The 15,744-nt window shown below is 37.5% G+C and overlaps 3 protein-coding genes across 9 annotated transcripts in view; 2 read left to right on the forward strand and 1 right to left on the reverse strand.

Annotated features, from left to right (window-relative positions):
- LOC125801167 (zinc finger protein 484-like) overlaps nucleotides 1-15,744 on the forward strand; it is a 634,928-nt gene that overhangs the window by 373,474 nt on the left and 245,710 nt on the right. The gene's annotated exons all lie outside the window — the stretch shown is intronic.
- LOC111188977 (NACHT, LRR and PYD domains-containing protein 12) overlaps nucleotides 1-15,744 on the reverse strand; it is a 900,554-nt gene that overhangs the window by 166,511 nt on the left and 718,299 nt on the right. The window lies entirely within an intron of this gene.
- LOC111196387 (NACHT, LRR and PYD domains-containing protein 12-like) overlaps nucleotides 1,817-15,744 on the forward strand; it is a 798,826-nt gene continuing 784,898 nt past the window's right edge. For 5 of the 7 annotated variants that reach the window (XM_049477026.1, XM_049477028.1, XM_049477027.1 and 2 more), the window contains exons 1-10: nucleotides 1,817-1,895; nucleotides 2,671-2,767; nucleotides 3,574-3,681; nucleotides 6,670-6,777; nucleotides 6,912-7,025; nucleotides 10,739-10,787; nucleotides 11,094-11,283; nucleotides 11,534-13,334; nucleotides 14,028-14,201; nucleotides 15,218-15,391. In XM_049477026.1, the coding sequence (XP_049332983.1) occupies nucleotides 2,718-2,767; nucleotides 3,574-3,681; nucleotides 6,670-6,777; nucleotides 6,912-7,025; nucleotides 10,739-10,787; nucleotides 11,094-11,283; nucleotides 11,534-13,334; nucleotides 14,028-14,201; nucleotides 15,218-15,391 (2,768 nt within the window). In that variant the 5' untranslated portion in view covers nucleotides 1,817-1,895; nucleotides 2,671-2,717. The remainder of the gene's footprint in view (nucleotides 1,896-2,670; nucleotides 2,768-3,573; nucleotides 3,682-6,669; nucleotides 6,778-6,911; nucleotides 7,026-10,738; nucleotides 10,788-11,093; nucleotides 11,284-11,533; nucleotides 13,335-14,027; nucleotides 14,202-15,217; nucleotides 15,392-15,744) is intronic. The other 2 variants (XM_049477031.1, XM_049477029.1) reach the window with 2 other exon arrangements.

The following is a 15,744-nucleotide window of genomic DNA, read 5'->3' on the forward strand; positions in this document are numbered from 1 at the left end:
CTTCCGTTTCTTTTCGTTGGATGCAGCAGCCCCTGTGCGTATGTATGGTGGTAGATCTGGTCATAGATGGAAGAAGAGGTGATGAAGAAGGAGGAGGAACTTGGTTTGCTTGTGTTTCGGCTGCTGCAGACTCGTACTCCTCGCTGCTGTCTCCTTCAGACGAGGTGCTGGTGTTCGGATTTCCTCCGTCTGTCTCTCCGCTGCTGCTGCTGCTTCCGCTGCTACTTAAATCTTCATGATGACGGTCATTTCCATCCTCTACTCTTTCACTTCCATTGTAGAGAGCTTCACTTGGACCTGGTTCCTCCACTGCGTCTGGTTGAACTCGGTTTGGGTGACTGATCGTTGGATGTGTTGTTAGAAGGATTTAATTTCTTCAGAAACTACTTCCTCTTTTTGTTTCCACTTACTGTCCACACAGTCACCATTATTAAAATACACACCTAACATTTTTATCTGCTCTTTATCTGGAACATCGACTCTGAACTTCTTTCTTTGATCCCCAATCCACACACATTCAGATTTAGCCATATTAAGCTTTGCACCAGAAACTTTTTTATTAAATTTATAATATTCCATTATAATGTCTAAGTCTTTTTTTTGTTTTAATAAAAACTGTAATATCATCTGTATAAGCTGTGATTTTAACTAAATAATCTCCTCTTTTAATACCTTGTATACTTTCATCATTATGGCTAGAACGTAAAGGGCAGAACTCAGAGGATAATCTTGTTTTATTCCTCCTATCGGCCTCGGTTTTTGCTCCACTCATCCATCAAGTTTTTCTGAGTTAAAGTTTGTTGAATTTTTAAGAGTGCAGGTACGTAACAGTTTTAGATTTTATCCAGACGTAATTTTTTTTAATCTGACTTAATGACCAACATTCAACCTGAAATGAATTTCTATTGACGTTGGTGATCAGCTGGAGAGTGAGGGTTTTATCCTCCAGTTAGACCAGGAGCTCACCACTCACCCTGCTACTCCTATCATGTCCAACTGGAAGTCCTCATTTACTTGTTTTTATTAAAAATATAACTTTATGAAATGTGATTGGAACAGTCACACCATGTGAGCATTTTTTTCGTTTCACTGAAAATTGTGAAAAAAAATATGAATCCTATAATGCTCTGTAAATTCATATAAATCTCAATTTCTTGTCAAACACCCTTATATAAAATGCAGAACATCTCAAAGACACTAGATGGAGGCAGTGCTCCTTTCTCCCAGCATTATTATCACAGTGCACACATGTGCAGTATAGACACATCAGAGAACATGAAATACCAACTGTTTTTTTTTATTTTTTTTTTTTAATTGTATTTAAGAGGTAAATGAAATTATTTAGTGATTTATTTTTATGATTATTTATTATTTGTTATTTTTATTATTATTTATTATTTGTTTAATTGTCATTTACCTTTATGTTACCTTTAAATAAATAAGGACAGTGAGCTCAGGCTGTTTAATGCAGTCATGGAAAACAGAATCATCATGAAAAACTCATGAAAACATTATAAAATGTGGGTCAGAGCATGCGCAGTGCGGGGAGGAGCAGAACTCGGCAGAACACCGGTCTGAAAACCCCAGTTTTCAGACCGGTGTTCTGCCGAGTTCTGCTACCCGTCCAAAAGTGCTCCTCCCCGCACTGAGCATGCTCTACAGCTGTGTGGGAAAAACTTCAGACTCATGAATATTCAAACTTTCCATTCAGCCGTGTAATGTGATTGGCTGACAATAGCCAAAAACTACCGATAGCTCCGCCCACCCAGCGTCTATTTGCTGTGAGAGTTAGGGGGCGGGGCTTAGAGGGAGACAGGTGAGACTCAGGTAAAGGAGGACGTGAAAGTAAGTTAAGTCTCCTCCATTAGAAGAGGACAGAAGTCTGGATTCACTCGGTAAGTTCAGAACTGAAGAGAATGTAGAACAGAACCGTGTAGCTTAAAGTCAGAACCGGTTCTAAAGGTTCCTCAGATCCAGAACCGGTTCTTTAAGCTCAGCTCAGTGTCCGATTCCACTGGAAGAACCAGGATCAGCATGGAGATCTGAACCGGGCCTGGATCAGACCTGGACCTGGTCTAGATCAGACCGGCTGGAGAACAATCAGCTGTAACAGATCAATAATGCTATAAACTGAAGAGAAATGCGCAGATATAGATTGATATTTATTGATCACAGTGTAGTTTATGCTGTTTAAAGCGCATTACTGCTTAATGTGGACTTTGATCTGTTGGGGAGATAAAAACACGGAGCTGCTATAAAGGCGTGTTTATATGCAGTAGCGCTGTTCAACCAGCAGGGGGAGCAACGGAACTCAAGATCACGTGGTGTGTTAGTGTTTTTAATCCTGCTGTTTTATATTATACTTAAATAATCTCTATTCTGATTTTGTAACATAATAATAATAAAATAATAATAGAACAGTGTGTATATTTATAATGTTGTGTAATGCAGTAATATTACTAATAATAATTAAATTATAATAATTATAATAACAGTAAATGTTTCTGTAATCTGTAGAATAATGTGTAATGAGGGTAAATCACACTGTTATGTATCGTTCTCTGTTTGTTTTGTTTTGTTAGTTTATCAGGTATTGTTTAATGTAGTTCTGATGATAATGTTATTATTGTAAGAATAAAGGTTTTATTGTAACGGCTGATCTGTTCTCAGGGGTCGGTGTCGGCAGTGTTCAGCTGTGTGTGAATGAAGAAGAGTAAATGATGGATCTTCAGAACTCAAGCAGTGGAGGAGAACCTCCTGTCCTAAAGTGAGTAAATTAAGTGATGGGTTTAATATGTAAAGTAGTTTTGTATTGTAATGGTTTCAGCTCTAATCCTGGAGCTGTGATCTGCATATTTTACAGTTTTAAAATATTGAGAACAGAGTTTCTCCTGGACCAGAGTCAGAACCCTGTGCTGCATTTAAACACAGAGAAACGCTTAACAAACCAGCCAGTTATTCTTATAGTAGAATGTGTTTCTAATCTGTATTTAAAGTACATATCTGACTTTAATATCTAATTGTTAATATTAATAATATGTTTCCTTCTGGGTGGTTGCTGTAGTGATATTATGCTGTTGCTAGGTGGTTGCTATGGTATGGGGTGGTTGCATATTTATGTTCAAAAATATGGTCCATATCGGATTTGTCTGTAGTGAAAGTGGACTCTGTACCAGATCCATTGTGAGGATCTGTCTCTGATTTTACCACACGCTGTCTGGGTTTACATTAGCATTAGAAATGAGGAAATCCTGATGTGCTGCATTTATATAGATCAGATGGAAGTGATTGGGTTTGATATTAAAGCTGTGGAATGAAGCTTCTCACAGAAAGACTTGTTCTATTCTGTTCTGATCTGTATCTCTGTTAGAGTTCAGTATGAAAATATACATTTTAGTTTATAATACAGTATAATTGTGTAATTGTGTAGCTCTTACCAATACATGTTATTAACTAGACACAGATCTATAAAATACATATAGTAAATATGATCTAATCAGGTGATGACATTGTTACGTCACATTACTCCACACTTTACTCTCGTCATGGATCATCATTAAGATCTGTTTACAGGAGAAGGAGAGCAGCATCTCCAGCCCCCAGTGGAGTGTCTATGAGGAGTGATTGGTCCATGGATCATCCTCCAAAGTTCAGCAGTGGAGGAGGACCTCCTGTCCTAAAGTGAGTAAATTAAGTGATGGGTGAATATGTAAAGTAGTGCTGGGCGTTAAAACGTTATCGATATGTATCGCGATATATATTACACTGATAAGCCGGGTGATAGGATTCGATAAACTTTATTTTCTATTTCCCGTTTAAGCTGCGCTGTGAACAGGTGTAGCACGCGATCGGGCAGCACGCTTTACCACTTTCCGTGTAAATTAACGTTAACTTCAGCACGAGTGATGGGTTAGTATATAAACACACAGAAAAGCAGCACTTTCCATCTTTTTTCCTAACCCTCACTGTTTCTGTTAGAAAACCCTGAGGGCAGAATTCTCCTGTTTCTGTTTCTCCTCTGTCTCTGATTACTTTGTGTTTTTAGTTTTTAACAGGTAGAGAGTCTGTTGTGCTGGATATTTTACTAAATACAGAAGATTATATAATCTGTGTAGCTGTATTTGAACGGAACTAAACATTGCTGTTACTGAACTGGATGAGTTTTAAATACACTTGTTAAGTAATGTAAGTCTAGTCTACTGAAAGCCAGTAATGTTAGTATAAATCTGTACTGCAGGACAAGTGGATCATTTCAGAAACTTGACTTTATTCCTTCCACCTCCATTACAGGTCACTTGCTTTAAAATATTTAAACGTTAGGGGTTGGGTTGGGTTCCGGACCTGTGTGGATGTATAATGACTTTTTTAATTAATTTAAAAGCTGTCTGAGCACCTTGTGCCCACCTGGCAAGATGTGGATATCCTAGTGTCTGTCCACAAGGCTCTGAGTCTGCTAGTGATTTTGGTCATAACTCCCATATTCTCTCACTTATGAGTAAAAAGAAACCTTTAAGTGTAACAGAACGTTATTTGATTTATATTGTGATACATATCGATATCGGCTGATATGGAAAACTATATCGTGATAAGACTTTTCCATATCGCCCAGCCCTAATGTAAAGTAGTTTGTATTTTAATGATTTCAGCTCTAATCCAGGAGCTGTGATCTGCATGTTTTACAGTTTTAAACTATTACGAACAGAGTTCTCTTAAACACAGAGAAACGCTTAACAAACCAGCCTGTTATTCTTATAGTAGAATGTGTTTCTAATCTGTATCCGTAATATCTAATAGTTAATATTAATACTTATTATTCCATATTGTAGTGTAGAGTGTAAATATGTTTAATTCTGGCACAGTAACAGTATTAGGTGGTGTTGTAGAAAAGAAAATGAAAGGTGGGTTAACCCCCACCTCTCATCCGGGGTACAACTCCCCTACGTGTTCGTTTGATAGAGAGTCGTAGGCAGGTGGAGTGAAGTTGAAAGCAAACCAAGTATTTATTGCTGAATTCAGGAGAACCAATACATACAAGACAGTTAACAGCCGTCCCAGTAAAAGTTCTGACCCCCCTCTGATCTGACTCCATGTTTATACCCCAAATGACGTGAAACCTGCTGATGAGGCGTTGCTAAAATCATCTCATGTTAGCATGCGTAATTTCACGTGTTAGTTCTCAAGTTTCACAGGTCTGACCGGACCACTAGTGTTTGGCCTTGACTGTGTTCTTCCAGAATGGAACATCGTGGCACTATCTGTGTGTGTGTGTCACCCCCCGCTTTGAAGCAGAGGTTTTTAGGGAGGCACTCACTCACCAAAAGGCCGCTTTGATCTAAGAGCCTCTTCTGTAGCAATTTAGCCCCGTACCGAGCGTACCAGTCGAAATCACACAGAGTGTACCAGCCGATGATTGATGGCCGTTAGTTAGGGTCATGCAGTGAACGAAATGCTTCAAGCATGAGCTACGCAATAGTCACACAATAGATATCATATGTTATATGTTAATGTGTTAATAACGCGTGGTTAGTCCGCCATATAATAAATCCTATGTGTTAGTAAATGCCTTATGTATCATGTGGGTTAATTTGTCATAATAGATGTGTTAGTCACATGCCTGATCAAACAATGTTTATCTAATATATATTGTGAGTATTGGTTAATCTTCTATATAAATGCGTGTAAAATACACTGTGAGTAAAAATGATCAAATGTAAGGTGAGTATTGGTTAATGCATATAAAATACAAGGTTTCACACAATGATTATGTAATTATAGATACTAAGATAAGCAATCACAACCGAAAGACATTTGTCAACACACCCAAGGCAAAACAAACAGCCACTCCTCAATTCCCGCTTTTGACGTATCAACCAGATACGTCAGTGGTTTCTGTAGTGATCTTATGTTGTTGCTATGGTGGTTGCTATGGTATAGGGGTGGTTGCTGAGCTGTTTGCAGCTGGCGAGGTTCAATAACCAGAACAGAGCTGCTCTGGTTCAGGATGGTGGTAAGAGGATCTGGTCCAGATTTTTGAACAGAAATGTGACGATTTGATCAAAATCTGGATCGGATTTGTCTGTAGTGAAAGTGAACTCTGAACCAGATCAGTTGTGAGGATCCGTCTCGGATTTTACCACACGCTGTCTGGGTTTACATTAGCATTAGAAATGAGGAAATCCTGATGTGCTGCATTTATATAGATCAGATGGAAGTGATTGGGTTTGATATTAAAGCTGTGGAATGAAGCTTCTCACAGAAAGACTTGTTCTATTTTGTTCTGATCTGTATCTCTGTTAGAGTTCAGTATAAAAATATACCTTTTAGTTTATAATACAGTATAATTGTGTAATTGTGTAGCTCTTACCAATACATGTTATTAACTAGACACAGATCTATAAAATACATATAGTAAATATGATCTAATCAGGTGATGACATTGTTACATCATAACAAACACAAATATTTTCAACAGTATTGTTAAAGAAATAAAAATATGTATATTTATTAGACGAGCGTTTTTCAGTTTGGGGCAGCTGACAGAAAGCTTCGGGACGCTTCTGGGACGGTTATGAAGAAGTTAGTCTGGAACCTGTGAATAAGTTTTAGTAAAGGAACACATTACTCCACACTTTACTCTCATCATGGATCATCATGAAGATCTGTTTACAGGGAGAAGAGAGCAGCATCTCCAGCCCCCAGTGGAGTGTCTATGAAGAGTGACGGGTCCATGAAGAATCCTCCAAATTTCAGCAGTGGAGGAGGAAGCTCTGGGTCTCGGTACATCACTGCACTAAACTACTGTTCTGTTCTGAGAGTGAAGCTCTTCAGTTCCTGATCTTTATTAAAGATGTGCTGTGTGTTGGAGTTTCACTGTGTAAATGCTGGAGTTTCACTGTGTTTAATGTTAACAGAACTGAAACCCAGAGAGGAGCTTCTCCAGAACCCAGCTGTGTTTCTATGAAGAGTGACCGGTCCATCATTATTCCTCCTTATTTCAGCAGTGAAGATATGACCTCTGACCCACAGTGAGTGAAACATCACTTACATCATTTACTTTTTCTATAATTTACCTTTTTAAAGCATATAACACACACCCTCACACACACCCTCACACACACCCTCACACACACCCTCACACACACACACACACACTTTCACACACATACACAGGAGGTCAGTGTGAGATTCTCTGTATGTAATGATCGTTGTACACAGCTGGGTGTGATGGGGAGGCGGGGTTTAGATTAGACTGACTGACCTGAACGATCAGAGTAAATTACAGTATCATTATATATCTATATTAGGGGTGTGTAATTCTGATAAAAACAATATCTAAATCATTTTTGTAATTTTGTCAGATAAAAAAACTGTATTTTGCATTATTCAAAAACATGTTTAGAAAAGTATTATATTGTAATAAACTGCACTTCTTAAATGATCGTAAGATTTGCTTATTAAATACATTAATCAAAACAATATATTCAATATTTAAACATTAAACTCACACCTCCAAATATGGAACAGTGCACCATGTGACCTACCATATATTCTTGAATAAAAGCATCAGTGTTAGAAAAGCAAAACTAAATTATATTTATATAAGTTATATCAATCAAATAAAAACATTAATTGTATTAATCACAACAATATTCTGTGAAGGGACAACAATCATTGTGCAGTGTGTTGTGTCTGGCAGACAAGATTATTTTTTTGTTTTATTGCTAATGTCAGTATAAATGAGAATATTTTAATGTGCTGAGTAACTGATATTAACTGAGAGCTTTAATGGAGGAAATAAACTCTAGAGTAGCTCCATATTCCACCTTTAACAGAATGGAAAGAGAAAACATGCCTTCAGCTGTGTGTTTGTGTGTGTGTGTGTGTTTGTGTGTGTGTGTGTGTGTGTGTGTGTGTGTGTGTGTGTGTGTGTGTGTGTGTGTGTGTGTGTGTGTGTGTGTGTGTGTGTGTGTGAGAGAGAAAGCATGGGGAAGAGAGAGAGAGAGATTTGGAGGAAAATGAAGCGTGAATGAAAAACCCACAATGGTCACAGAAATAACTTGACAAAAGTAATACTAAATAAAAGTCCTATGAAAATAAATAAATGAAAATCTGACATTGATTTTAAACTGTGCTTCAACGTAATTGTTTTAAAAAGTAAACTCATTAAACAGGCCTGGACAAAAATGATGGTACCTTTGAAAATAATGTGAGTAAAGGCACATGTTAAATCAAGGTGTGTCCACTAATTAGCATCACAGGTGTCTAAATCTTGTAATCAATAAGTGGGTCTATATATATATATATATATATATATATATATATATATATATATATATATATATATAGATAGGGCTACAGGTAGTCACTGTGCTGTTTGGTGAAGTGGTGTGTACCACACTCAACATGGACCAGAGGAAGTGAAGGAAAGAGTTATTTCTGGAGAAAATTAAATTAAATTAAAAGCATGTTAAAGTTAAAGGTTATTTTTTAAGCATTTTTAAGCAGCTTGAATTTCCTGTGACTACAGTTCACATATTATTCAGAAATGTAACATCCACAGGACTGTAGCTAACCTCCCTGGACGTGGCCACAGGAGGAAAATTGATGACAAATCAAAGAGACGGATAATATGAAAGGTAACAAAAGAGTCCAGAAAAACTTCTAAAGAGATTAAAGGTGAACTTTAAGCTCGAGGAGCATCAGTGTCAGATCACACCATCACTGTTTAGGCCAAAGTGAACTTAATGGGAGACGACCAAGGAGGACACCATTGTTGAAAACAAAACATTAAAAAGCCAGACTGGAAATTGCTAAACTACATGTTGAGAAGCCACAAAGCTTCTGGAACTTTTTGACAAGACACATCAGCTCTATGTTTACAGACAGAAAAATGAAGCCTATAAAGAAAAGAACACTGTCCCTACTGTGAAACATGGTGGAAACATGGTGCTTTGCTGCACCTGGTACAGGGGGTCTTGAATCTGTTCAGGGTACAATGAAATCTCAAGACTATCAAGAGATTCTAGAGAGAAATGTGCTGCTCAGTGTCAGAAAGCTTGGTCTCAGTCGCAGGTCATGGGTCTTGCAACAGGATAATGACCCAAAACACAGCTAAAAACACCCAAGAATGGCTAAGAGGAAACATTAGACTATTCTGAAGTGCTTCTATGAGTCCTGACCTAAATCCTATTGAGCATCTTTGGAAGGAGCTGAAACATGGAGGCGTCTGGAAAAGGCTCTTTCAAACCTGAGGCAGCATGAGCAGTTAACTCATGAGGAGTGGACCAAAATACCTGCTGAGAGCTGCAGGAATCATTTAATTGCAGTGATTACCTTAAAAGGTTGTGCAACAAAATATTAAGTTAAGGCTACCATCATGTCTGCTCAGGCCCAGGTTTCATGAGATTTTTATATATATTTTATATACTTCTGTTGAAGCATGGCTGAAAAGCAATATCTGACTTTCATATGTTCATTTTCATAGCATTTTTATTTATTATTACTTTTCTCAGATTCTAATTATTTCTGTGACCATTGTGGGTTTTTCTTTCATTAACCGCGGGGTACCAACAATTTTGTCCATGTGTGTACATGTGCTCTGTTCTCTCCTCTTTTATACTAAATTAAACACAATTAATGCTACTTCTGCTTAAATTGCTCTGCTAACGTATCTAAAATATTATTGATGGTAAACTAAAGCTTATATAAGCGCTGAATCGTTTCTCCTAACTGTACAAAAAATATTCTCTACTCAAAGCTTTATGACACAGAGCACATTAGCGCCATCTGGTGGCCAAACCACAAAGTGCTTTATGTGTCTGGTGGGAAAAAAAATTTTGCTAGGATTATTGCTTCTAAAACTATGTTCCAGTGTATTGAAAACAGGACATTTATTGTTTCTTTAATAGCATTGAATAAAACGTCATCATCTGTCGTGCATATATTTATCATCTCAGTTGCTGGGGTGAGTGCATACATCCAGTAATGGGAGAATGTGTTTTAGTTCAATACATAGACCAGTAATGTATTCAGAATTAATTATAATACACTTTAAAACATATTTTGTTAATTGAAATTCTGGAAAACCTTTTAGCTGTTTTCTTTCTAATTACTTTCACATTGCTGCTGAGCTGCTGAGCTACAGCTACTGATTGCTCACCTGAATGTTTGAGTATAAATACCCCTCAGTTTCAGCTATCAGTTGCTGAGTATTGAATCTAGGTTCCCTAGCTCTTCTACGACACGTATCTCTTTGTTATTCTGCCTTATCGTTTATTGACCCCTTTCTCTTTTACTGTTTACCCTTTTTGCCTTGCTCAGTTTATTGTTTGTTGCTTTCTGTTGCTTGTTATTAGACCACCCTTCTGCTTATTCCACTTCTGTCTATTTCTCTGTGTACCGACCCTGCTTTCTCCTCTCTACTGGTATGTTTGTTTATGCTGGCTTTATGTTACTGACCCTGCCTGCTTTAGACTATCCTTATCTGCTTGTCCCTTTTGTTAGTGAACTGATTAAACAGTTTGACTCATATCAGCGTGTGTCTCTCTTGGTTCTGGTATTCCTGATACATTTATTTACATTTTATTTTAATTACAGATTAATCTTTTCTTTGTATCTGTTATTTGCTGCTATTCTTTATTTTATTAATAATCTCACCATATTTTATTGAAACACGTTTTTTTTAGATCAGCTGATTTAATAATGTGGATTACAGTGTGGCTTTTCTGTTCATCCACAGTGAGAAGAAAAAAAACTTTTCCAGAAAAAAACTGCACCACATATTCAAGGTTAGTACTGAACCATATATATGACGTGAATCTCCCTGATTTATTTTACATATAAATGTAACTTTACTTTAAAGTTTTGATACTAATCATAATTTATTCACCTTCAGTTTAATAGAGTATTATAACTGTATTATATATTAAATAATGTTGATATTAATGCAATAAGATGCTGCTCAGCAACATGATGTTTAAATCATTTTACAGACCAGAGCATCTATAACTCATTTTCTCATCAGATCAGTGTCATCATCTCCCTCTCTGCACTGTAACAGCTTTAGTGATTCTCTGATATTTGTTCTTAATCAGAAGCTGCAAGAGAAGTTTTTCTCTCTAGTAAAGAACGAGCTGAACACATTCAAGAATCTCCTAAATCCAGATTACCCAGCATGCTCTGAGGGAGAGGTGGAGGATGATCAGAAGGAGGGGGTGCTGAAGATCACACTGCACATCCTGAGGAACATGAATCAGACAGACCTCGCCAACACACTAGAGAACAGTAAGAGTTCTGGGTCATGGGAATGGGGAACAACTAGTGCTAATTTATTTCCTCAGAGGAGTTCTGCTTTTCAAATTAGAACAATAGGCAATAGTTAACTGGATTTTGTAATTACAATATATTGTGTCACAGCATCAAATGTATCCTTAAACCTTAAAATTATCTACTGTATCAAAGTTGTTCTACACAGGGGTCTTTCATGAAGATCACAGCTAATTACATTTTCCTTATTCTCTTCCTATGTAATCAGAATTGGCCCCAGCATGCCAACGAAAGCTCAAATCCAAGCTGAGAGATAAATATCAGAGAATTAATGAAGGAATCTCAGGCCATGTAAAGTCAGCACTTCTGAATGAGATCTACACAGAGCTCTACATCACAGGGGGCGATGGAGGAGATGTCAATCAGGAACATGAGGTGAAACAGATTGAAGCTGCATCCAGGAAAAAAGCAACACAGGAAAAACCTATCAAATGCAACGACATCTTTAAACCATTACCAGAACAGAAACAACCCATCAGAACTGTACTGACTAAAGGAGTGGCTGGAATAGGAAAAACAGTCTCTGTGCAGAAGTTCATTCTGGACTGGGCTGAAGGAAAAGTAAATCAGGACATTCTCTTCATATTTCCACTTCCTTTTAGAGAGTTGAATCTGATGAAGGAGAAGAAGCTCAGTCTTGTGAATCTTCTTCAGAGCTTTTTCCCAGAAACACAAGATTTAAAACCAATACATTATAAGGGCTACAAGGTCATGTTCATTTTTGATGGACTGGATGAGTGTCGACTGCCTCTAGATTTCCAGAACAATGAGAACTTGGTGAATATAGAAGAGCAAACCTCAGTGGATGTTCTGCTGACGAACCTCATCAAGGGGAATCTGCTTCCCTCTGCTCTCCTCTGGATCACCTCTCGACCAGCAGCAGCCAATCAGATCCCTCCTGAGTGTTTTGACCAGGTAACAGAAGTGCGGGGTTTCAGTGACCCTCAGAAACAGGAGTACTTCAGTAAGAGGATCAGTGATAAGGACCTGGCCAATAAAGTCTTCACACACATCAGGTCTTCAAGAAGCCTCTACATCATGTGCCACATACCGGTCTTCTGCTGGATTACAGCCACTGTTCTAGAGGGAATGCTGAGTGAAGCTGAGAGTGGAGAAATTCCCAAAACCCTGACGCAGATGTTCACACACTTCCTGATCTTTCAGATCAAACTCAAGAACCAGAAGTACAGTGGGAAAAGTGACATTGATCCTCAGCAGACTAGAAAAAGTATCCTGGCTCTGGGGAAACTGGCGTTCCAGCAGCTGGAGAAAGGAAACCTGATCTTCTATGAGGAAGATCTAAGAGAGAGTGGCATCGACATTAAAGAAGTGTCAGTGTACTCAGGAGTGTGTACCCAGATCTTCAGGGAGGAACTTGAGCTGCACCTGGGGAAGGTCTTCAGCTTTGTACATCTGAGCGTTCAGGAGTTTCTTGCTGCTTTATATGCATTTCTCTGCTTCATTGACAGAAGCTTTTTGAATCAGCAAATCCCTGAAAACCAAAGCACTGAACTATCTGCAATCTTCAGCAAGTCAACAATGACTAAATTCCTCAGCAGTGCCATAGACAGAGCCTTACAGAGTGAGAGTGGACACCTGGACTTGTTTCTTCGTTTCCTTCTGGGTCTCTCACTGCAGTCTAATCAGACTCTATTACGAGTCGTACTGACACAGACAGAGAGGATCTCTCACAGCAACAAAAAAACAGTCCAATACATCAAGAAGAAGATTGAGGAGAACTCATCTCCAGAGAAATCCATCAATCTGTTCCACTGTCTGAATGAACTGAATGATCATTCTCTGGTGCAGGAAGTGCAGAAATACCTGAGTGGAGGTGGTGAGCGTCATCTTCAACAGGCCAGGCTCTCTCCTGCTCAGTGGTCAGCTCTGGCGTTTGTGTTGGTGAACTCAGAAGAAGAGCTGGAGGAGTTTAACCTCAGTAAATATCATCCATCAGAAGAGTGTCTTCTGAGACTGCTGCCAGTAGTTAAAATATCCAGAAGAGCTGTGTGAGTATTTTTATTTAGGCCTTCATACAGTTTTTAATTAACTGCTGATGTGTAAAATCAGTTTCCATTCAATCACTTATTCCCATTGTCACATATAAGCATGTATTATCCTTTGTGTGTAATAATAGTTAAACCATCATTTTAATGTTAACAGTACATGGAGTTTCTGTCTTAGACTGATTAAATGCAATCTTTAAAAAAAGGTTTTGGGCAAGTTATATGTTTTTGTTAAAATAAATGCACATCTCTTACAGATCCACTCTAAAGTAGCACTGGGTGATTTGACTAAAAAATCATATCTCAGTATGCTTTGGAGAAATGATGATCAGCAATACAACATAACAATTTCATATAGAACATACATTTTAAGTGTCTTTATTTATTTCTAATATATATATATATATATAATGTGTGCGAGAAGGTGTAATGTTTTTCCAGAGTTCAACTTGGAAAATAGAATAAATTCACATACTCCAAAAAGCCTTGCTCGTTCTCTGTTTTGATAAACCTTTTCTTTTCTATTTTAACTCATTATAATCTGTCCCAGGTGAACTGCATGCCCATGATGATCACCAGCTCTTTAGACAGACAATACATTTCACAGTTTAATTCTATTTTCTATTCTTTGCCAATCCATTCAAGTATTCTTCTTTGGGTTTATTATAAAATCATTAGTTTATTCTTGATTTTTAGACTAGCTTCATGTGACCTTGGAGTAAAGGCATGTGAAAATCTGGAATCAGTTTTAAACCTGGAAAACTCCTCCCTAAAAGAGCTGGACCTCAGTAACAACAATCTGCAGGATTCAGGAGTGGAGCTGATCTCTGCTGGACTGAAGAGTTCACAATGTAAACTGCAGATTCTCAGGTCAGTGTTTCAGGTCATCACAGACCAAAATAACAAACAAGACAACAAATAAAACCGTAATTAATTAAAGAAACGAAATTACACAGAAGGATGTGCAAGGTTAGTCTGAACAGGATATTCTTTACAGGTTGGCAAAGGGGAGGAGCCCTAAACAAATCCCTGCTCAGACTTTTCCATGCCCTTTAATTTGTCATGATACTGCATCTACAGACTAAATACAAAAAGAGTAATTGTACTCTTTCATGCTCATTTCCTTTTTTCTTTTAACTTTTATGTTTGTGTGTATGCATGTATGATAGGAAATGTAAAAAAAAGTCATACAACATAGTTCATACATGAGCTAAAAGCACCACACATATGTTGTTACTTGCAGAAAAAAAACTCAATAAAAGAAAAAAAACTAGGTCCTGCATTTTCTGTGGTAAAGCACAGCACACACTCTGGTTCTCTACGCTCTCAGAATAGTTACACATGTAAAAGGGCTGTGCATGTAGTATAACAAGCTCTTAAAGTGACAGTGTACATAATACTGAATACTGGCGGTTACATATTTCCACCATGCCATTTAAATCTTAGTAAGGTCTTTACCTTATTGTAAGCATTTGTGCAATAACAAACACTTCCTGAGTCCAATCCAATTCACCATGCATTCTTTATTCCAGCACCTCACGTTAGCTTTATCTCCCCTTAAGCATATAATAGTATTTTAAATGACACCATTAATAATTGCATTTAACATTTCTTACATTCATTCTTTTAGTTACATTTAAATATCCACTATAAAAACTTGTCTTAAGAAGAACAAATGTAATTGCAGTTAATCACAAATGTTGTCATGATTAATCTGATTATATTTCTTAAACAATTGACACCACTGGAAAAAAATATTAAATGTGGCATGTACACAAGTAACAGCATAATACATGTTACATTTAGGAAATCACTAAAATGTGTTATTTAAACATTGAAGACATTTGTAAAATCATTTGTGCTTGTGTTTATTCCTACATTTTCAGATTAGCTTTGTGTAATATAGGAAGAAAGACGTGTGAAAATCTGGAATCAGTTTTAAACCTGGAAAACTCCTCCCTGAAAGAGCTGGACCTCAGTAACAATGACCTGCAGGATTCAGGAGTGGAGCTGCTCTCTGCTGGACTGAAGAGTTCACAATGTAAACTGCAGATTCTCAGGTCAGTGTTTCTGTGATTTTTCATTTAAAATTATCAGGGCTGTCAGCGTTTAATCATTAACATACGCTGTTAGGTTGGAATCAGTAACGTGTTACTATTTTTTAACCCAAGTTTTATTTCACCCAACATGAAGATTTCTTTTCTGGTTAAATGACTGAAACGCTTTAATGCGGTGTCCAGCTGTAACAATCTGGTTCAGACTTCCAGCTCAGACCTGGACAGAGAGCTTTGTTGCTCTCTCTCCATCTCTCTGTTTGTGTTTGACTCTCTGTTTGTTTCTCTCTCTCTTTCTGTCTCTCTCTCCGTTTGTGTCAAAAGTTTTACACAAAAAAATACAATCCGCAAATAAAAAT

The sequence above is a fragment of the Astyanax mexicanus genome, chromosome 4 (assembly GCF_023375975.1).
Source record: "Astyanax mexicanus isolate ESR-SI-001 chromosome 4, AstMex3_surface, whole genome shotgun sequence".
Lineage (NCBI taxonomy): Eukaryota > Metazoa > Chordata > Actinopteri > Characiformes > Acestrorhamphidae > Astyanax > Astyanax mexicanus.